Source organism: Hetaerina americana, unplaced genomic scaffold (genome assembly GCF_022747635.1).
Source record: "Hetaerina americana unplaced genomic scaffold, ioHetAmer1.1.p SCAF_1, whole genome shotgun sequence".
NCBI classification, from domain to species: domain Eukaryota; kingdom Metazoa; phylum Arthropoda; class Insecta; order Odonata; family Calopterygidae; genus Hetaerina; species Hetaerina americana.
Window position 1 is genome coordinate 90,984,398 of NW_027286069.1, and position 24,386 is coordinate 91,008,783.

The 24,386-nt window shown below is 36.1% G+C and overlaps 1 protein-coding gene across 1 annotated transcript in view; it reads right to left on the bottom strand.

Annotated features, from left to right (window-relative positions):
* Positions 1-4,041: 4,041 nt before the first annotated feature.
* The window catches only part of Notum (palmitoleoyl-protein carboxylesterase notum), a 28,297-nt gene continuing 7,952 nt past the window's right edge, over positions 4,042-24,386 (bottom strand). Inside the window, exons 2-13 of the mRNA XM_071588865.1 lie at positions 18,171-18,265; positions 12,945-12,997; positions 11,503-11,598; positions 11,320-11,380; positions 11,045-11,230; positions 10,423-10,736; positions 9,224-9,362; positions 8,113-8,595; positions 7,596-7,884; positions 7,418-7,469; positions 5,945-6,160; positions 4,042-4,291 (exon numbers count right to left, since the gene is read on the bottom strand). Coding sequence (XP_071444966.1) covers positions 4,146-4,291; positions 5,945-6,160; positions 7,418-7,469; positions 7,596-7,884; positions 8,113-8,595; positions 9,224-9,362; positions 10,423-10,736; positions 11,045-11,230; positions 11,320-11,380; positions 11,503-11,598; positions 12,945-12,997; positions 18,171-18,265 — 2,130 coding nt within the window. The 3' untranslated portion in view covers positions 4,042-4,145. The remainder of the gene's footprint in view (positions 4,292-5,944; positions 6,161-7,417; positions 7,470-7,595; positions 7,885-8,112; positions 8,596-9,223; positions 9,363-10,422; positions 10,737-11,044; positions 11,231-11,319; positions 11,381-11,502; positions 11,599-12,944; positions 12,998-18,170; positions 18,266-24,386) is intronic.

Below are 24,386 nucleotides of genomic sequence, written 5' to 3' on the forward strand. Positions count from 1 at the left end.
GGTTACTCCCTGTCATTGTGTGTGCATTAAAACGACGCTATCCCTAAATTTTAAAGACGTCGAAAAAGATAATATTTTTCGCTGAGAACAGCGGTGGCGTGAATGGCGGTTTCTAAGTTCTATTTTCAATTAACGACCAGGGCAGTAGTAGTTTCCCCAATTTGCCTGCCGACGTTTCTTTCAGTCTTTGTAGTTACCTTTGCCCCTCGTGAAAAATGCCCATTTATTTCCTCTTTCCGCATGGTCTGTCCGTCTGCCTGGGAGAAGTATAGGTATATCAGGATACAATGCAGTTTACTTTACAAACCAAATTTAGCTTAACGATAAACCTTCACATTAATTCTGTACATTATACATGCGAATATTTAAAATATTGGAGAATCTGGGGCTTCTTTGATCAGAAATCACCTTAAGGATACATAGCAGGAATAACTTATGGAAAGCAGAGGAAAAATTACGAAGCTTTAAGTGGATATCTCCATATCTTTATTGAAAACTTAAATCGATCAAAAAATTAAAATGAAGAGTGTCAAAGCAAAAAACGATCAAATCATTCTATTTATCACCCTAACCATTGTTTTGATAGGTTGGCACATATATATTAAAAGGGAATAAATAAATATTTTGTTAATTTCTATCAAGAAGACAATATTGCAAATATTAATATACAAGTATTTTTTTAAGGTAATCTACCGGTTAAGGTAGGTTTTTGGATGGACACAACTACCAAACAAACATTTTATTACTCCTAACAAAACACAAAATCCCGCATCCTACTCTACATCAGGTCCCTCTTCAGTTCAGAGTACTTCCTTCCTCCCTTCATCCCGTCCACCATCCCTATCCTGTTCCTTCCCTTTCCTCGTTTGCCCAACATTCTACCCTCTATCACAGTCTTCAACATCCCACTGCCGGTCAACACCCCCTTCATCCACTTTTCCTGCCTCCATAGGATTGCTCCCAACAAACCCCTCTCTTCGCCCACCATACCAAGTACTTCCTCATTTGTTTTCTTCTCTGTCCATTTCACCTTCTCCATTCTTCTTCACACCCACATTTCAAAAGCCTCCAGTCTACGTCTATCCTCCTGCTTCAATGACCACGTTTCCGCTCCGTACATAGCTACGCTCCATATCAAAGTTTTAATGAGTCTTTTATAGCCGAAAAGCCAATATAGCGATATAGCCGAAAAGTTCTATTCATTGATGATCATCACAAAAACCATATTTTAAACTCCACACATTAAAGTGCAGTACACAACAATTTGGTAAACCATTTTAATCAAACTCAATATTCTTCAGTTTGAAGTTGACGCTAAAGGCAAGTAAAAAAATTTCATACTTGCAAATTCTATCAATAACAAATTGACCTCCTTGTAGGAAGATAAGTATACACTAATGCACGAGTGTGTTCTGGAAAAGTGATATAAAGTAAAATGTGAAAAACTCTAAGTTTGTGTAAAAAATAAAAATACAAAATTATAATAAAAGTTTATAAATATATTAAAATTTTATTGTTGCACTTCTTATGTATCCCAGTGGTGTACATACATACGTCCCATGTTATCCATTATCTTAAAAAAATACCATAAATAACCTTTGATTCTAAACATTCTTTGACTGATTGCTGCTAAACTTTCATCATAACTCTTTCAGTGCCACTATGCTGCCTCTTAACCAGAAATAAAAGGAAATGCCCTTACTCTTCCTTGCATCCCTTTAGGTGGAGTATCTTAATAACATCTCCTCAATCAATTATAGAGGAGAAACAAGTCATTGATTGACAAAGCAATTACCTAAATTATACATTAGAGTTTTATACTCTCTGAAATATAATTGGCTAAGAATTTACATGGTGGTTATGATTCTTGATATTACTCATTCTCAATTCCTTTTCCCTCAAATGCTAAAAATATAGCTGTAGTTGTGACAATCATACAATTAAAATTATATTTCAAGAATAATGGTTAAAATTTAACGACAAACTTTTAGCTCCTGAAGATTCATATATTTAAGTACTTTTCCGACAAAAGTAGCATTTGAGCTTGAATGTGAAAAATATCACATTTCAAGCAATTGGGCATATGCAATTAAATTTTCAAGATGTAATTGCAAAGTACGTATGCACAATTATGAATACTGGATATTATTAGTTAAAACCAGAAAACATGGCAATAAGAGAGGAAAGCGAGTATACTGTGCTTTTAACCATAAACATGTGCACCTCCTTATTGTGCAATTAGCCATTAACATTTTAACATGTTAGGAAAGGATACTCTAGGGATATAAAGGCACCATATATGTGCACTTAAAAACTGTGCAACTTCATATTAAAGTTTCAATAAAATTTAACTCCACTGTTAATGTCCTTAACCATAAACAAATCCATAACTTCTTTGCAATGTTTATTTTCAAAAAATGTTTATATAATTGAACAACATAGGCAATAGATTATAGATAATTTAAAGATGAGGTATTTTTAGTGTATGCATAGCTTCAGAATAATTTTGAAGCACCCATTCTATCATTTTGATATTCCAAGAATTATTATGTTAAATGAAACATTTATCATTAAATAGTACTTATCTAAAAATGTTTCAAAACTTTAATCAATATGCATGATATTGTACATAAATTTTCTAATTTGATATGACATAACTACAAACATTTTTAAATGTTTCCGAACATTCAGAAAATACAACACCATTGATAAACCTAAAATTAATTAATCTTTTAATACACAACCATAGACATTTTGAATGATTGTACATTTGGAGGTAGTTCACTTGCAACCTTTCGATTGCGACAATACTTTATATAAATTAATCACATATATATAAATAATGAGTTATTAGATTAATATGAAAATCATGACATTAAGGGAAAGTGTAAGAAGAATAAAATATTTACAAAAAGTGACATTAAACTGAATTCTTGGAACTTTATATTACACATAATACTTGAATTTTCAATTTCATAAATAAACCTTGTGTGAACTGATGTACTTATAATATTTCATCATTGTAATATTTTAAACATTGACATAGAATATTGTATAAATATTTTGGATAATTTTTTGAACTTTGGTTTCAAAGAGTTTAGCATTTATAAAATATAAAGTTAACTTCACGTTGATTATAGATGTGATATCAAGAATATTTAGGATTCACAAAGCAATAGCATATTTCCTATAGTTAGCCACATTGGTAAAATGCATTGGTCAAACTTCTGGTGTCCATTTCTTAAATCTACAAGTCAATCAACAACTTGTTGTTTTCTCAAAATTAGTCTTCTAAGAGCAATGCATCTTACAACATGCACCACTTGGTGCATTTCATAAGATGTTATTAATAATTGATAAATTACTCACCCAACTCTTTTCAGAGAACTCGTAAATTGACATATATTTGAGAAATGGACTCCTGGTCTAAAATCATTAATTTCATTTGACTTCTGTCCCTGAATAAGATCTCTGAAGTTCAACACCTGTGGTCCCTCAGCTTATTAGAGATGAGATTCCATACTTCTTATTGTTCTCTTATGTGGATAATAATTTTAAGAAGGGCAAATATTCATCCATGATTAGATCATAGGACTCATGAGCCCCCTATGTGTATAAGTTAATGAATGAGAAGCAATTTTGAAAGTTAATATTTTTCCATGGAGCTTTTTATAATCTTTCAAATGTACCTAATATTGTATTGTTTAACTTGACTATATGGATGAGCCTAATATTTTACCTAAAGATGTATATTAAATCATATACTTGCTGGATAAATCAAATCCTACCCTTATTAACAAAAAAATTATAAAAGACTAAATTAGACTTCAACTTAATGAAGATGGTGGTCATTTACAAGAGAAACTTGTACAGACACAATTCATTGTTTCTAATTTTATACTTTTAAACCAGATTTTCAGTTAAATTGTTTTTTTAGATTACTTTGTAATTTTTAGCATGTTAAAGTTAAATTAACAATTGTCATGTACGTTGCTGTTTTTATAAAAACTAAAAAAAGGTACATACTGATCTGATGATTTAAACTTCATATGATGGTACAGTAATGCTATTTATCTTCCAGTACAAAAAAGAGAAAATATTCTCTATGCAATATGACCGATGAATATTTTTTCAGGTCTGTCATGTCAGTTTGACTGTTGTGTAAGCAGATTAAGAAGCTCATCGTGGTCCATGTTGTTCAGAGTATGAATGTCAATGCCCAAGGCATTAGCAACACTCATCATATCCAGTCCAAATGACTTCAGGAGTTCAATGAAATCCATCTCTTCACCTAAAGAAGAATGATTTGAATTATTAAAAAAGAGAAACAATTTCTGCAATATACAATTAAAAATTGGCATTTTTCAATGGTGCCAACCATTGAAGCAGAGGCTCTAACTTCCCTGCTTGATTGGCCCTGTGGTACTCAAAAAATTTTCCCACACCCACTAGCATTTAGCAGGTGTGTTTGATGTATTTTCAGAAATATTTTTGCATTGCCCAAAGAATTTTTTCCTGGAGACTTTTCCTAGTCTGAAAATTATCCTGATCAATGCCCTGTACCATCCATGTGAGAGAAAGCATTAGGTCTGTCTAAATCAAGTTAGTGTGAAATGTATAGTCCGATGAGACCCTTTTGCTCCAACAGTAGGGAAGCGGAGGGAGTCAGTTTTTGCTTCGCTAAGCAAATAGAGTTATAATTGAAGCTCATTGACATATAGTATGACAAAATTTTGGCATTAGCTTATTATTAAAGGTAATGATTCCTATTTATAACACTAAAATTGTGTACTATTAAATGATTGACCTTTCCTGCTGGCAAAGCAACAAACATTTACATAAGTAAGCCGTAAGAAACAAACCAAACTCGGGTACTATCCACCTAAAATTTATTTATAATCAAATTTCTACTTATATTGTCTCTGATGTTGATATCATCTTCCATAAAATTGAAAAAAAAACAAATATATATGAGTGATCAGTAGTTATAAATGAAAAAGAAACAACTGTTTGCAGTAGCATGGTCTTGTGATATCGCTGATTATAGTTAGTGATATATCTATAAAATGTAAATTTACCATATTTGACCACTTTTAACCACTACATCCCCAATCATGTAGTGACAGGTATTTTTTCTATGGAAAAAACTAATATTACCACTTGTACTATAGTGGCATCCACTTATGATAATGATATTTAAGTGCTCATACAAGGAGCACTCAACATACATACTTGTATTATAATATTACAAAAGAATATTATACTACTTAGTGATATCCATTTCTTAACAGATATGAAATCACACGCAGGTGTACAAACATCAATCTCACTCTATAGCGACATCTGAATAATGATTGTGATATCAAGATGACTTTATAATGAATTCCACATGATGATAGTAGTATCAATATAAAGTTAAAGACCTATTGGGAGGATTTCAGCAGAGTAATAGATGAGGATTATTTGCAAAAAATCATAATCTAATTGCTTTATTGCAAGCCATTGGAATTGTCATGGTCTAATTAAGGAATCAGTCTCAAGCTCTGCTGCTATATAGACACATAGGCCCTATTTCACCAATTATCCCTGTTTCATTCAAGAAATCTTATGGGACATGGCCATATAATTATATCTATTTTATTGATATAAATGTATAACTAAACTAATGCATTGGACATAAATTTGTGACTGTGGCAAGTATTTGTAGAAATGATTTTAAATCTCATGCAAAATGACAAAAATTATTTTTTATTTGGTTACTGATTTTTTTAAATTTTTGCCACCTAATGCATAGGAATATCTGAAAATTGATTAAGGGTATGTATATTTATTTTAGCATACTGTCTGCATCTGATATTAATTATCATAAACATTGGTATTTTCTGCTCTCAAATTTCTGAAGAAGTTTCATAATATAAATAATAGAGTAGGCATAACTGCTCACCTGTTAAAGGATTATGGAGTTTTGGACAGGAGTGATTGCATTGAGGCCAAGTGCATCGCTCCACTAATCTCTGAGAACACTGACTTTCTGTCTTCCAAACCTCCCTTGAATCACTATTTCTTGAGCTGCCCATCTTCCCAGAGCCATCATCAGGCATGTGCTGTAACTTCATATTCATTGACTCTGACCTTTTGATTCGTTTTGCTCCTTTGCCAACTGTCGTTTTGAGAGAGATCATTGAATAGTAAGATTATTCAACATATACAAATCTTCAAATTTACTCAAATTTTGGCAAAGCCCGTGAATCAACAAAAAACTGATATAAACAAACAGTTTGTAACAATTTCAGCACTGGAAGAAAAATTTAATATTTCTATTGGCTAAGAAAATTTTTTCTTTAATTCTCCCATCCAAATAAAATATACCTATTTTAACATCTCTTCAAGTCTGTTAAAGCATTGTATATACATATACATACATATATATATATATATATATATATATATATATATATATATATATATATATATAATGTATAACATTTAGCACTAGTTATACATTATTATTCACATCCGTGAGACTTTCAAAAAGTGTTATATATATATATATATATATATATATATATAATGTATAACATTTAGCACTAGTTATACATTATTATTCACATCCGTGAGACTTTCAAAAAGTGTTATATATATATATATATATATATATATATATATATATATATATATATATATATATATGTATAAAAAAATACATATATATTTTTATATATATATATATATATATATATGTGTATATATACATATATATATATTAATATACATGTATATATGTATATGTATATATATATATATATATATATATATATATATATATATATATATATATATATATATATATATATATATAGATATATAAGCTTGAACCATTTGCTAGAATATGAATGGCAAAAAATGAATTTCATTTGTTCTAAAAAAATTAATTACCAAATATGTAGGCATTTCTAACCATATGACCTAAATGCAATTACTAACACCACACAATTACGGTTCATGTTTATTATCATAGTTAAATTATTTCCAAAATAAATTAAAATAACATGTCTTTAAAATTAAACAATTTCTTAAATATCTTAAAGCTTGACACATTTCTACAACAGTTCCAAGTGGTAATATTTGGCCTTTTATTCACTTTAAGACTGCAGCATCAAATGAAAGGGAAATTGCATAAAGTAGTTAGGTATGTGTGATAAAATCTCATTGGTATTGGATGATGAAAGATGAATGCAAACAGCATTTAAAAGTTTCATCAACCCAATGGCATGAAGCACGTAGTTAACACAACCTTCAACAACATCAAATACCATGCACATGCCTATCTTAAATTCTGAGTGACTTTATTATCACTCAGTGGTATTGATACTTGAATATTTGTTGTATCATACTTGGAAATTATTGTCGTACCCACCCTTTTTCCTCCTTGAACCCCTGTTGTGGCCTTCTTCTCCATCTCCTCCTCTTCTGCTCTCTCCCCTTTCACCCCTACCCCTCCCACCCTTCCTCCCATGCCCCTCCCCCCTCCTCCGCCCCTCCTGCCCACCCCTCTCCCTCTCTTCCTCCTCCCTCCCATCGCCCTTCCCCTCCCCCTTCTTCTTCCTTCTCCTCCTCCTCCGCCTCCGTCTCCGCTTCCCTCTCTTCTCATGCAGCCCTCCTTCCCTCCTGCCTTTACCCCCTCGCTCGGCCACGACCCCCCTCTCCTCTCCCGAGGGGGAACTTTCATCAAGAGCAATTGGCGACGAAGAGGACACCCCAGGCTGGAGATGTGATGAGTGGAATGCGGGAACCGCTGCAGGCATTCGATTCAGACTGGATTTGATTATGTTTTTGGCATACTTAACAGTTGAAGAGACTGGCACATTACCATGCACTGTTGCGCTGAAATACAAGAGTAGCATGGTGCATTAGACCAATATTGACTAAATTTACTTTTTGATCTAATGCGCAAAGATTCAAAAGGTGTTATTTTTTCAATTAACATAGTTATTCCTTCTTATTTTTCATTATGTTAACACATGATTTGTTGTACCAAGATGTTATTGCAGTAAGTAATACAAATTAATGTTCATTAGTGACATCTTTGCAACATTTAAATTGCTTACTCACTTTTCTCCCCCCGCAGTGTAAATTACAGGGTTCCAGGCTGGCATGGTTATTTCTTTATTACCAGCATAACTTAGAAGAGGGTTTCTTGCCTGACTGCTTTCTTGCCTCCATTTCAGCTCTGCAGCAATATTCTTCCTCCTTATGTGGGCTGTGTGTGGAAGCTCTTGGTTCCATCCTCCATCAAGAGCTCCACCACCTTCCTCCATTCCCCCTTCCCTTTCCGGAGACCTCTGCATATATTCACCATGCCCATGACCAGTGTGACCATGCTTTTGGTGATTGCTATGGTGTTGACCTGACATTCCATATCGATGTGAGTGGTGGGATTTCCTTGCATTAGCATGCTTGATTTTGTTGTTATGAAGTTGTTGCATTTCCCAACAATGAAGTGTTTGAGGTAAGGAGATATTTCCAAGGCGTATGGTTTGCCAGTCTCTCTTGGTAAGGACTGTGTGTGATATACAAGAAGCCGCAAAAAGACCCCTGCAATTAAATATTTATCTGTGAGTAAAACTATCGAACAGTCAAGACAATGAGACGCCATGATATAATGGGGCAAATTAACACTTTTTCATAAAACGTGTAATATCAGTCAATTGAGGCATATGACACTGTAACTGATGTTTACCAGCAAAAGTTCAAGAAAGTTGTTTAACTCACTTGATGCAGTTGAATAAAATTGTGGTGGGTTTTGGTAAAAAAGGCTGCATGAAGTTTTTAAAGCCTGATTTTTAAGAGTATACGAAGCAAAAAGTGGAATAATGATAGCAAAAAATAACCTTTACAGTTTGTTATTGAAAAAACCTATAGAATATGTTGTCAGTCACTTATTTTATAATACCTAGCACAAGAGTGCATCTTCTGTACTAAATGATAACATTAGAAAACATAAATGATTTGCTGCAAATAATAAATAGCTCAACCAGTCTCATGTCAAGACTTCATAAAAAATCAGTAGGTACTTAGCAATTCAAAAAGTACTGCATAATACTCCTGACAATACATATAACAAAGCCAATCACTGGTAAAAAATATTCTTGAAATTAGTTTAGCAAAAATAGTAACACATCAGTCAATATCTAGCCATTAATAATAGTTTTAAAGAACTTACGTAACATTTGCAAAAGTTTTCCTCAAGCTGTCACCAGTACGGTGTATGTAATTCCATTGCTCCTTTGTGACAGGAGGGCCAACATTATCTGCTATCATTTGGGCTTCATCAAAGAGCCATTGAAAAACAAACAGGGGAGCTGAAAAATGAATACATTATGGTTTTATAAGCCCAGGACCACAATTCCATAACACTTGAAACTAAAATAAGCATACATTGCTTATAAAAACAATATTCATAATCAAGGTAGTAGTGGTGTGGTTGAAAGCTTATGGTTTCTGGAAATGCAAAATGACACTGAGCAGAAGGGTAAGTGCCAATTGGGAAGCAATCTGAGAGGGATGCAAATTCCCTCAGCAGAAGGTCATTACACAAAGGTAATGAACACTTTCATCTAAAAATAGCAGCAAAGCTTCAAATTTCACTTTGCTTGATATAAAAGTGGTTTCTGTGAATAATCCATGAACTTTCAACTAGACTGCATAATGTGCATTGATCATTCATTCAAAATGTTTATGCTAAAATTATACTGCTGATGCAACATGATGAGGAAGATCTTTAGATACAGATGCTGCTGTTGGCATGAATGCCTATTAAGCATTTTCCTAACTCAATCATGCAAAACTATTCTTAAAAACCATATAACAATATCAAGCTACCTAACAAACCAAATGGGCACAGTCATTTATATTGTAAAATTCCCGATGACACTGTTTACTTTTGGTATTTTTCTGCAGTATGACAATACTGTCCACATTCTGGAAACCCTCTCAAAAATGCCCATTCTGGATTGGTTAAATATTTGTTTTAGGTCCTTGGGCAACAATTGCTGGTCTTAATGCAGAGAAATATCACATAATATCCATATCTGAGGTGCATAAGAAGCGACAACCAAACCAGGAAGTACAATACTAATGGAGTAAGTTAGGCTACCCAGGTTTTAGGCTTTTTCTTTAACATTTTATTTTATATTTATTAATTTCATATTTATTATTTATTTTCATTGCATCATTATATTATTCATTTGAGATCCTTCAAAAAATGACAGCTTTTTCAATTGTAACAAATTATAACTGATTGTTTCATAGTCAAAATGCCAGTTTAAGAGGCAAACCTTTGTCTGATATTTGTTGTCATTTTAAGGAAATGTGCTTGCAATTTTTCAATTAATTATTATCACAGTGAAAGGATATCTCTACCTTTTAGGGTTGGATATACTCGGTAACCAAAATAGCACCTCCAGATTTCTTCAGGGTAATCTTGACGGCACCTCTCTGGTACCTTGCCCCACCAGAGTTCAACTCCTTTCCTCACAGCCTGTGCCGGAGAGGTCATTAGCCATGAGGATGCAAAAGTTGAGGAGGATGGTGCTGAAGAAACTGAAGTATAAGGTGCATTGTCCAAAAACCATCCTGAATCAGCAAGACCACGGACTTTAATGTTACCATATCCAAGCTCAGCTAAATTATCTGCAACTCGGTCAAGATTTACGATGACACCAGTTCCTCCCGCACTAAAAAAAATTTTCCAAGTTACTGAATGCCTTCTTTCTTATAATGTTAGGCAGCAAAACTGCACAATAAAAAAGTTATATTAAGCATAAAAACTGAGGGTACTAAGATATCAGGCATGGTACAGATTAGATGAAATGTTCATATGCACAATGATGTTGAAATTTCTTGATGAAAAAAGAAACTCAGAGCAAAAATTTACTCGATTCGAAAGCCAATTTACCGTATGTGATAAATTTACTGTACATAGAAATTGTCAATAAAAATTAAATGACAAATTGAGTAACCTTCAGATGGAATATTAAATTACCTGCTTCCAGCTAGTAGAAGTGAATTAGCCTGAGCAAGTCCTAAAGGCAAAAGATCCTTTACAACCTCCTGCACTATATATGAGCCCATAAAAGCATATTTTACTGTAGTGTCTGTTTGATGATGCCATCTATGATGCTGAGGTCTTGTCCCACTCCATGAATCACTCGAGCAATAAGGGACAAATCTGAGAGAAAAGCAAGAGCAACGATTTAAATGTATTACATATGGTTTACATAAGTCAGTTGCATTGCAGGTTAATTGATAATTACTTACATATGATTTGAATTCCACCAATAAGGATTTTCTTCTGGATTTTGGGATAAAATTCCACCAACTGAAAAACGTTGGCTATTATATTACATTATCACAGCATTGAAATAAAAATTCTGAGTCACAATCCAAACTGGATTATTCCATTTAATATAAATAGGTGTTATATGTAGATTATGTCCTCACCATTTCTTGTTTCAGCCCATTGTTTAGATGTCATGAAGTATTTCAATCTCAACCATCTGTTCTGACAACTCACTTGATCATAGCAATACCAGCCCCCTATAAAAGAAAGCAAGTGATTTTACATAGTGTATGGAATATTTTAACTAACACTTGTTAGTCAGACATAGCTTATTGATGACAATAAAATAAAAAGCCAGCAAAATTGACAAAAAACATGGATTATTTACATAAGACTTAAAAACTTAAAAATAAGTCTACATAAAATTTTGCCGAGCAATATACTGTATTCATTATTATAAATTGGCAACTACAATTCCAAAAAGGAGGTAGAGGTACTCTAAGTTTCACTTTTTGCTTAGATGTATACTGTATGATCCACTTTGTGACTTGGGATCCTCCTCTAAAAGTGAATGCCAAAGTACTAAACAAGCTAGCCATACACAGTGTAATATGCTCCATCAAAGAACAGCAACCACCTGTCATTTAATAACTAAATATTTCTCTAAGTTCCCTCTATTAAACATTTTATAGACTTCACTAGTATGGATCATAACAACTATAATTATAACATATAGGAAAACTGTACAATTTATGATGTTATGATATCTAAGTAAGTTCTGAGTAATAGGTTAGAACCCTGATAGCAAATGATATTCATACTAATAATTCAAGAGTTTTCCCTGGTACTTAGCCAAATTAATTTTTATCACTATGAAAAAGAAATATAATGAAATTGAAATAATTATAACAAATCCTCAGCCATAATATTTTAATTCCTAAGTTATATCGTTTATAAATAAATAACTTTTATGGAAAATGAAACTAAATAATAAAATGCAGGGGCGTAATTCCACTTTTAATGTTGTCACCTATTTGTCATTGAAATCAAGTCAATGTAGCTTAAGCACCAAGTTTGTATAGAAGACACATGATTACTGACATTTTTAACAATACCTCAGATGGATTAATAACTAAGGACAAGAAGATAGTGGGTCAAGTACGTGTTTTAAATGTGGAAAGAAACACCCTATCTGCATTACCACATACAAATGCCAATGAAGGCAACTAAATGATATCTTAAAACTTAAATCACATCAGAGCTTTGCATTTGGTACAACAGAAAATTTGGTCAAATCTGGACAATCAAACCTGGGTGAAGTAAGCTACATCATTTGTCAACATAAAAATCGTTGAAGTTGAAATAAATGTGGTGTATGTCAAATTTTAATACTGAAGTTGAATCATCTGTACAGTTATTAAATTACCACTTCATTTTTACCCATGAGAATTCACAAAAAAAGATTCATATTATAATAGAAACTCAACATCAGTAAGCAATTACATATGTATTGGTTATTCAGATGATTTTTACCTGACCTGTCCAAAGGTAAAGAAAAATTAGATATTACTACAATAATAATAATGGCAATATGACTACATACCTTCAAGAAAGACGATCCACTCCTTGCTCCCTCGTGACTTTCTAATGTAAAACCTGAAAAAGTAATTGATTTCAATCAATATTATTAGTATTGTTTGAAATAGCAGGTTTTTGATGATGAATATCAATTCACTTTCAATAGTTATGATTTTACGAGGCAATTGAATGACTGCATATCTCAAAATCAATCCAACTCCCCATGGTATGGCTTCCAAAAATGCTAAGGCAATATTTCTATTGATTTAGCACAGCTATTTTTCCCACATATTCAAAGTAATTGATATAAAATAGTCATATTTTTCATTTTACCATAGTTTTTTAAGATTCTTTTGTAGAACAATCAAACTAGATTTTGGTCATAAGAAGGACTAAATTAAGAGTGAGGCAAGTACTAAATTAATTGAATTTCACATTTTTCAGCATCACTTATTTATTATATACGTAAACTTTAAGATTCTTAAGCCCTATTTTTTATGTATTTATAATAGATTTCTTTTTTACATAGAATATCTTGGTAGTGCTTGCCTCTTGGAAAGTGTTTCTTCCATTGGTTGATAATGCTGGTGAAATTGGACGAGGACATCATCACAAATAAAGCGATAGCGAACGGATTGGAGGAAAAATTATGCACAAATTCGCTCCATTATGCTGCTTTTAACCTTTCGGCTCCTTTGATGTTTAAATATCCATTTTCTCTTTTAATTACCATAAATCTCCTCCCTCCAGCAACTCTTACCTACTGTATTAAAATATCGGACAAATTAGTCTCGCAAAACACCCTACAATGATTACTGCATCGCAATCCCCACCCCAGCGCTGAAATCTAGACCAGTCGGAGTGCATTCATTATGGCTTAATGCAGAAAGTATTTTTTAGCGTCCATAAAAGGCTACCATGACCCATCGAATGGAGTTTCTAATGCGGACTACTGAAATGAAACGGACTAATGAACTGACTTTAATTGTGATTCAATGGCGGATATTATCGGTGGAGTGCTCTTGCGGTGTACATGGTATCCCGAAGGAATTATGGATACCTGGACTATGGGGAGAAAGTTGATCATCACATCAATTTCCCCATTTATTACGTCTACATGGCCAAATTATGCGAGCTACAAATTCAATTATGTTCAAAACAAACGAAACGCCACCCCGCTTTGCGATGGCCCTTAAAAGACGACGCCATACTACTTTTTTATGGCCCCTGATCTCCCAAAACGTTCCTTTCGGCACAAACAAATTCGTGCTGCTAGAGTACCCCGTGGTAAATGGCACCCGGATCAATATTCATAAGGCATTCGGTGCGGATCCCGCTTCGGGAATAGAAGTTATGATCGTGACGGGGTCGAAGAGAGAGGAGTGAAAGCTTTCTAATCTCTCGCCACCTCGATCCGGTCGATGGCGAACGAATAAAATATTCTCGCCCCGTCCGCCCGCCCTTGCCCACCAGTTGATCTCATAAGGTCACCCTCCCAAGTCCCTCTTCCGGCCTCGATCAATTTCTCCCCTCAATTTTACAGCAACAGGTATATCTTGCCAACTTCCACGATTCGTGGCACGACTCCGTAGTTATTTCACGGGTGGTTCCGAAGGCAACGACGCCCCTCAAGACTCTAAAGGCGATCGTCAGTGGCGAGAAATTCATTTTTCGCATCCCACACCCTCTTCAGTCCCCAATTATGAGCAATTAAATATCATAAAACATTTCTGCGATTCTCTGAAATTTTTTCGTCTTCGAGGATACATTTCGAAAATCGAGATTTACGCTTTAGTGCTCCTTAGCTTTCCCCTTTATGAACGTCATCCGTAAGTATAAATAGGTTTTCAAGATAAATAATTCGGGAGAAAGAAGAATGGACAGTCCCATTCTCATCAAAAGTTTACCATAGTTGTACTATTCAATTAAGGTTTTTGTATGGGCATTATGTATTATTCAATGTACCCGAGTTTATTTTAAGAATAATTATATATTTATCTATTATCTGATCCTCGAAATGAAATGCGATGGTCATGCCTATGATATTCTAACTAGTGTAATCAAAAGTGGCGATTTAATTCATTGTAACATTGTTAATATACCCATCCGAAAACACATTTTTTTCAAATGCGCAAATGACCACTTTATCTTCCGTAAAAATAAAAGGATGTAAAAGTTTTGTGATGATGGACATAATAAAATAAAATGGCTGTCAGCGTCCATAAAACCTTGGACAATAAAATGATTACTATTATTAAAAAGCTTTGAAATTAAAAAAAAACTTTTTTAAGTACCCATTGAAATCGTCGGGACCGATACCTAATGAACAATTTCAATTAATGAAATCTGGACAAGTCATTAAAAAATCTAACAAATTAAATTCAGATGCCATCGTTAAAATTCATTCCATTAGTTAGCGTTAGTTGTTAGAAGAGGCAATTTGTACGTAATCAATTCACCAGAGAATCATTCCTCAATCGATGTATGAATTAATTGGTCGGAATAAGAATTTCATGGAACTATATGAATATATATATATATACATACATATATATATATATATGTATATACTGCAGACTACCTTCAAGAATGCAACAGATTACTCTCCGACACTTCCTCCTATCAACATATTCCTGCTGACCCTAACCCCGCATTCCAAAAAGAAATAATCGCTTTTCTCCGAGACAACGGCCCTAAGGAGAATCTTTCCCCCAGGGACATCTCCCTCCTTTCCCCTTCCCAACCTCACACCCCTCACTTCTACATCCTTCCTAAGATCCACAAACCCAACAACCCAGGCCGCCCTATAGTCTCCTCTCGTAGCTCTCCGACAGAAAGAATTTCTGCCTTCGTGGACCACTATCTTCAACCTTTAGTTCACTCCCTACCCTCGTTTATAAAAGACACCTACCACTTTCTCAGATTGCTCCACTCAACTTCCCTCCCTCCTGATACCCATATTACTATGGCTACTATCGATGTCACCTCCTTATACACATCCATTCCTCACCAAGAAGGCCTTTCTTCCTTACGTTACTTCCTCTCCAAACGCCCTACCCCTCAAATCCCCAGTACCGATTTTCTCATTGATCTTTCCAATTTCATTCTCAGCCGCAACTCCTTTTCTTTAAACAATAACCATTACCTCCAAATAAAGGGCTGTGCCATGGGTAGCAGATTCAGCCCTTCATATGCAAACCTCCACCTCGGTGTCCTGGAAGAGAATTTCCTTTCAAACTATCCTCTGCAACCCCTCCTGTGGCTCCGATACATTGACGACATCTTTCTACTATGGCCACACAGCATAGAGTCCCTCAATTCCTTCATCTCCCAACTCAATGATTCCTCATCTTTGTCTTTCACCTCGACCATTTCATCCTCTCAGATTACCTTCCTCAATGTTAATATTTCCCTCAGTAATAACAAATTCCTGACCTCTGTTCACACTAAACCTACTAATAAGCAGCAATACCTTCATTACAGCAGTTGTCACCCCTCCCATACCAAGCGCTCCCTCCCTTAGTCCCTCTCTATCCGCGGTCACCGCATTTGTAACCATCCCGAATCCCTTAACAGCCTTCACCACTCCCTCCTCCAACGAGGATACCCTGATTCTCTCCTCCATAAAAAAATACTCAAACATTCCTACACCCCCAAGCCTGCCTCAGCCACTGACTCCCAGCCTCTCTCAATCTGTACTACCTACTTCCTAGGCATTCAGTCTATCAAATTCATCCTCAAAGACCTATTCCCCATCCTCAAAATCACAACACTTCCTCCAACCTTCTTCCCAAATGCCCCTCTGTCACCTTCAAACGTCCCGCCAACCTAGCAGATATCCTCAAATCCACCAGGCCGCTCTCAAAATCCCCTCACACCCCCAGAGCCATACCCACTCCATGTCATCGAGCAAGATGCAAAACCTGCCCTATTTTTACCACTCCACCCCACTCCACCCCACCATTTAACTCTCTCCCGCCCTTCCCCTATTCCTCTTGCACTTCCAAGAATGTTGTTACCTTCTAACCTGTAAACTCTGCCCGTCCTTTTACATAGGTCAATGTTCCAAACCACTTAACATTAGGATTAATAACCACCGCGCCTCGTGCAATCCCTCCTCCCCGTCCGCGGGTCTCCCCATCCCTATACATGCTTCCCATCATAATACCCCTTTCAACCAGTGTTACAATGCTTTCGTCCTAGCGTCCCTTCCCACATCCGATAACCCTATAGAATTAAAAACTCTTGAAATAGCATTCATTTACATCTGTATGGCCTATCAGCATCCGGGCCTCAGTGTCGTTCACTGATGGGAGTGGCCTAAAATTGCTACTTTGTGGAAGCGATGCATATCGGAGGGTGGACACTGTGTTTTTCCGCATGAGTTTTGGTGTACGTGGCCTTTGTTTCGACTTGCGGAGTCTTGATCAATACTTTGTAGGTTGAAACCTGGGTCTCGTATGTTGCAACAGTTGCGGTGAGCATGTTGTTGTTCTATTTTCCGATTTTGTGTCAATTCCACCTCCTCCCTCTCCCTCCTTGCCCATCTCCGCTCCCCTCTAGCCTCTCCTCTCCCCTTCCTCTCCCCAACCATTCCTCTCACCCCTCCTTCGCCTCCCGTTCTCCCCTTCCCCTGGCCCCCTTCCCTTTCTCTCGCACCCCTCACCTCTACAGTTCCAGCAGTCATTACTTCTATATCTTCAGATGAAGACGGATTGTTTCCGTCGAAATATCAAGAAATAACGTGGGAGTGTTCTTCTTTTTTTGTGTTTCTATATTGTGTGTTACTGTGTATTGTACTATTCGGCACTTCCGTGTTACGTCTACGAAAGCATATATCCGGATATATAGTATATACATATATATACATAAACATACAGATATACGTGTGTGTATATGTATATATATATATATATATATATATATATATATATATATATTTATATATGAGATGGTAAAAAGTTGCGAAGCCAATTCGTCCAGTCATGCTCCCAACTTCCAATTGGAGACGCGCCTCTGTCCCGTGGGTTGCATATTGCAATGGATACTTCCCAGGCGACATTCGAAGTTTCCAAGCATCATGAAACAAAACGTTATAGATGGTCGTCCAGAATGAATATTACTATTAGCCATAGAGAAATATGAAAAATATGCTATTTTTTATAATTAAATTGCTTTGGTATTAACTCCATGGTTATTATTTTATGTTCACATTTGCTTGATAGGGGAGAGGACGAATAGGAGAACTCACCCAGCCGGCGACCCATCGTTGCATGTGATGTTCGTTTTTGTGAGGAAAACTCTTTTCAGACTTCTCGGGTCGTTGGATTCAGCTCTTTCCAGCGTCTGCAAAGAATGAAGTGAAAAATAAACTCAGAACAAGTGACTTAAAAAAGAAACGAGTTCCGAGTATTACCGAATTCAACGGAATGCAGAATGTTTGATAGAAATTTAATAACATTCGATGTAAGAACATTCGTCTAACGCAAATAAACTTGAATTCATATAAATTATAAATAAAGTTGCTTGTAAAACCTACACCGAGTATAATCAGGTAATCCACCGGTTAAAGTAGGTTTTTTATCTTACTCTACAAGTCTCTCTTCACCTCCGTATACCTCCTTCCTCCCTCCAACCCGCCCAATATCCCTATCATGTTCCTATCCTTTCCTCGTTTGCCTAACATTCTCCCTTCTATTACAGTCTTCAACATCCCCCTGCCACCCAATATGGTTACATCCATTTTTCCTGGCTCCTCATGATTTCTCCCAACAAACCCATCTTCTCCCATACCATTACCAGCACTTCCTCATTTGTTTTTCTTTCCGTCCACTTCACGTTCTCCATCCTCCTGCACAAGCACATTTCAAAAGCCTTGAATCTACTCCTATCATCCTGTTTCAAAGACTATGTTTACAAAGTACATTACAACGCTCAAAATCAAAGTTTTGACAAGTCTTTTGTTAACATCCTTACTCAACGTCCTTCTCATCAACTCCCTCCTCCTAGTGAAAGCCTCTTTGCCTAACGCAATTCTTCTTCTTACGTTCCGCCTACTTCGGCCATTTTGGTCCAAAACACTTCCTAGATACTTAAACTGGTCCACCTGCTCTAGTTTTTGCCCTCCTACTTTAATGCTTAGCTTAGCATTTTTCTTTCTGGAAAACAGGATGGCCTTTGTTTTATTTATATTTATTGTCATCCCATATCTGTCAATTTCCGATTCACTCAGCAATGCTAGTAACCCCTTGGCTGACTGCCCCACTTAAGTTTGGTCATCAGCACCCCTAACTGATTTTATAGATTCCCCACCAATTTCATTCCTATCACAAGTTCTTCCCGTGTCTCTTAAGCCGTTTCCTCCAAAGATAAGTTAATCATCACCGGTGATAATGAACAACCCCACCTTTCACCTCTTCTTAACACTGTTCATCAGGACTCCCCGTTCCCCACTCGCACCTGAGCAGTCTGAGACATGTACAGGGTGCGGATTAGCCTCCTGTCCCTCCAATCTATTCCTATTTTCTACAATATGATCATTATTTTTTTCCCAATTCACTCTATCAAACGCTTTTTCAAATCTACGAAACATGCAAACACGTCCTGATTGTATTCTATATTCGTCTTGATCAGTGATCTCATTACTGCAATGGCTTCGCGCTTGCCCCTCCCCTTCCTAAACCCAAACTGATCATTCCTTAAGTAATCATTTTTCTTGCTCTCCATCCTTTTGTTGATGATCCTCAGAACAACTGTAGTTGTATGGGAAATCAAACTTATTGTTCTGTAGTTCTCACATGATGTAGCCTTTATCTTTTTCGGAATAGGTACTAACACTGATCTCACAAAGTATTCCGGCCAGATTCTCTCCTATTATATGCTACGAATCAGTCCATTAAGATACTTCCTCTCACATTTTCCTAAACCTTTTTGCAGTCCCGCAGGAATGCTATCTATATCCACGGCCTTATTTGATTTCATCATCCTTAATTCCCCTTCATGGTCGAGTACACATCGACCTAAGCTATCATCGTTTACGTCATGTTCTCTTTCTATACCTAAGCTTGTTGGCCTAAGTTTTTAACGATACAGTTCTTCTATATATTCCTTCCATCTGTCTTGGATCTCTTTTGTTTCAACTATTATCACATTCGACTTCTAACTGTTAACACAGATCTTCCCTTTATACTTCCTAATAGTGTTTTAGCAGCGAGAATTATATTAAAATATTTAATATTTTCAGTCTCGATGATCATCAGCTTATTTTTTTGTCGCTCAGCAAATATGGCCTTCATTTTTGGACATCACACTTTTGCAATGGAAGTATTCCTATTGACAGTGCCTATTGCTAAAGGGGACTGGGTAAAGAGTGAATTTGTGTAACTAACACAGCGATAAGGGTTATTTTACAATGAGCTTGCTTCAATTTCAAAAAAATGCTGATGAATTGTTTGCACGATATTATCTAATACATCATTCATTCTACACAATCTTAGTATTTTAAGCGACATGAGATTCAGTCAATATGATTTAAAAACAGTTTCGTAAAGACGCAAGTCGGCACGAGTTAACTCTCATTGATTACCGAGGGAAAAATGGAGTTTTTAATTCTTAAGGAGCTGACTTTGCTCACTACTATTCATCTATTTACCTGATTAGTTTTCTAACACAAGGTAGTAGCCTACTTAATTTGTGACCAGGTAGCAACTGCGTCGCTGTAAGCCATTCCAGAGGAAAGAAACCAGCGAGGAATATGAATGGGTATGAATAAAATAATGTCTCAGTAATTGGTTTTCTTGTTTTTAGTAAAATTGTTCAAAAACAGTCAATGTTGGATCAATTGCCATTCTTTGTTATTTTTTGCATACCACCAGTTAATATGAACATTATATTACGAGGAAATTATAAAGCTCAGGGCCAATCAAAAACACCAAAGTAAGGAAGAATCGATTGCCATGGAGTCTAGCTGTTTATCATAATTAATTAATGGTAAGACATTATTACCAAACAAGGATCAGGAACCAGGCTCTCTACTTAGTTTCCGTAAATCAAGGTTCATCAACCTCACTCTGATGTGTACTTTTTTAAAATACACAGGTTTTGTATTTCCATTGAATGCAATACAAAACAAAAGTGTGTCGATTCAATTTTTCTAACACTTACAAATGTTATTCTTTTTCAATTAATGTAAAAAATACATGAAAACCCTTGCGTTTACTTCTTCGTAGCCAACTGTAATATTTAAAACGTTAATATTAAATTAATCGGTATTAGGCTCATAATAACACGTTGAAATCCATGCGCTAACAGTGATAACGAAACCTGTGAAACGATTACCTTGTATCGACGTGGGAATCCTCTTTGTTCTATACGAATACTGAAGCCCTTTCTTAGTTGCATGAATATAAAAACCTCGGACATAGTATTTGAAAGATGAAGATGGTCACATACACATGGAGGTAAAAAATTATCAAGTAGCCGCAACCAGGGTTCTCAACGCATTTTGGTTCGATAGGCGAGGGTAGAACTCACCAGGTACCAAGTTCAACGGCATGAGAAATTCACTTATTCAAGGTAGGAGGCCCAGCGACTTTACCCGTGCCGCTTGCGGCTTCCTATAAAATTCTAGCAGCCACAATATCACACGGATTGGGTTTAATTGGTAATTTCCATGGGCATCAGCCAAAGTTGAACCAGGAATCCTCAGTCAGTAACTAACCGAACACTGAACCCACTCGACTACCACACAGCCTCATTAAGGAATAATTATCTAATAACGTGCGGATATCAGTACGCATTTACAAAGATTCCATCGTTTCCAAAGAAACTGCGGGAGATGCCGCAACAGTAACTTTTAACGGAGTTATCCACTAATGTGCATCTCCCGCAGTTTATTTGGAATTTGTCAAGGTATAAACACCATAAGTGTTTAAAAGTTGGCTTTAACCTCGTGGACTGAGGCGCGTCGCGCACGACTACGAACGACATTGACATTGTATGTACAGTATTTCGTCACAACATCTTGTTCCTTTAAAAGCCCCAAAATTTCAGATCTTAAGAGGACGCCTCGTTAGCTTAACTGGATAAAGAACTCGACCGGATATTGAGGGATCTGGGTTCGAATCCCAGTCAAGGCGAATGACTTTTACACTCTGAAACTGCTGCATTCCATCGTTTATTATAAATCACGTATCCCTATATTATCCATCAAGGTGTGGGCTTACCTATTTCCTTTTTTCCCGAATAACGTATGAAGGTGCCCAAAAGCAGGTGATGGAAGATGATTCGATTGAGTAGATTTGAAAACGCAAGGAAAACTAATCATTAGATAATTATATTTTTCAAGCCCGTGTCTAAGAAGCCCTGAATATGTGAGTAAAAAATAGTCGCTCGAATTTATTACCGTTTATTTGGAATTATAGCTTTCCGGATAATTTAATCTACACTTATTTCATCAAATGAATAATTTTGGGCAGAGGTAAATATGATAAAAAAATCATCATAGAAGTTTTATAATATATTCCTGTTTTTCAATTTTAATTCGTACTAACGACATTACAAACTTGTTCAATTTAAACATCGGCATAAAAAGAGCAGTTAATGGTTTAGCATCAAAAGGTCAGTTAATATAGAAATTCACTTGATGGCCGACTTCGAGTCTCCGAATTATCAAAGGGATGACTTTTGAGTATTGAAGATACACTATCCCTGTCACAGATTAAAAAACTAATTTTTATCTGCCTCTCTGTGCTTACAGCTTCTCAGGCCGGTGGCTAAACCGCGGATTTTCAATTGAGAAATCGTACGTGACATCCGAGGTGGAAATCAGTACCATACTGTTAGAAACGTAAGGACTAAGATTTTGCATAGAAAAATAATTTGATTTGAATTTCGGGCAGATGATTTTCCTGATTAATAGTATTGTATTTTTGCAATTTTATTCACCAAGTCATTACCCTTCATTTCGATTGATCAGTTATGCTGCACAAATAAACGAAGTGTGTTTCACGATGCAACAATTTCAGAGCGCAAAAATCATTCTCCTTGACCGGGATTCGAACTCGGATCCCTCGATGGCCGGATGAGTGCTTTAGCCAGTTTAGCTACCGAGGTGTCTTCTTACACTCCCGAGATTTTGGTCTAGGCGAATGATTTTTACACTCTGAAATTTTTGCATTGCAATGCACAGTTAGCGGATGACCCCGTCAAAAGTTACTGTCGCGGTATCCCCCGCAGCTTCTTGTGAAGTTTACTTCGTTATACACGATAGAGAAAACCTTTGGGACCACAAATTGAACAATGCATATCACCGAGTCAAATTCCCTCTCTCACCACTAAATTGTGCATTGATGTGCGCTCATGTTTACTACCGAGTAGTTTGCCATTAAGGGAATGCTTACAGTGTTATTAACTTCATTTCGGTACCTCTGAATTATAAAAAAAATCAATCATATCCATAGAAGATACCGCTCTTGTTTCTATCAAAGATTTAGTGGAATTTTGAACTTAAATGGCCATCGCCATTCTGAGGGAAATCATTGAACTGGTTTGACTCTGCATCTGTTTACTCTAATCAATGGTAAGGATTCCAAATTTTAAAAGTTAACTACTGGGTGTACATCGAACGAGTGAAATTGATCCTACAGGATTGTGCATCTGAATGATGTATTTGTAACGGATACTTCACCTGCATGAAGAATTTTCTCTAATTATTTGTTTGTTACTGATCCTGACGCGATCACTATCTCGAAACCAACATGGAATCAAGCCATACTATGGAAAGCTAGACTGAACTAGCGGTTTTCTTAACCGGTTTTAATCGCAAACTACCGTAACATCCCGGAGCCGGGAGGAACGAACCTCGATGCAGGTTGTGTCGGATCCGGAGTGCTTTTCGGAAAGGGGCGAAGGCCTGTGTAATTTCGGAGCGGCACCGTCACGTCGCGTCGCCGGGGCGACCCTCCGCTCCAACCGACTTCGGTCTCAATCCAACCACATCTCCGGATTGCGCCGCTGAGCCCTCCTGTGGGGTTGGTCTTAGGAGTTGGCGGGTCTCAGACAAATGACCGGATGGTCACAGCAACGTCCAATGGTGCAAATCTTTCGCGTGAGGGGATAGTAGTCCAGGTCTAGATGGGAAGCGAAGCATGGGAATGGACAAAGATGAACTGATCCCACAAGGTTAAGAAGAAATCCACAGCTGACGTCCTCAAATACAAGGCATCACAATCATCTCATTAGTAGAGATATAAAATTTGGCTTTCACATATTATTTATAAAATATCTCCCATTGATAACGAAGAACTCTATCGAGCACTAACATTTATCTAAATAATAAAGGTTTCGATAATTTTCAACGATGAAACGCTAGTTGGCAAAAATTTTTTTCATTGAATTACTTTTATGCCTTGATCAGCGATTGAATAGCTTCCTTTGGTCCCTGATCTCGCACGCAGAAATGAGGGCA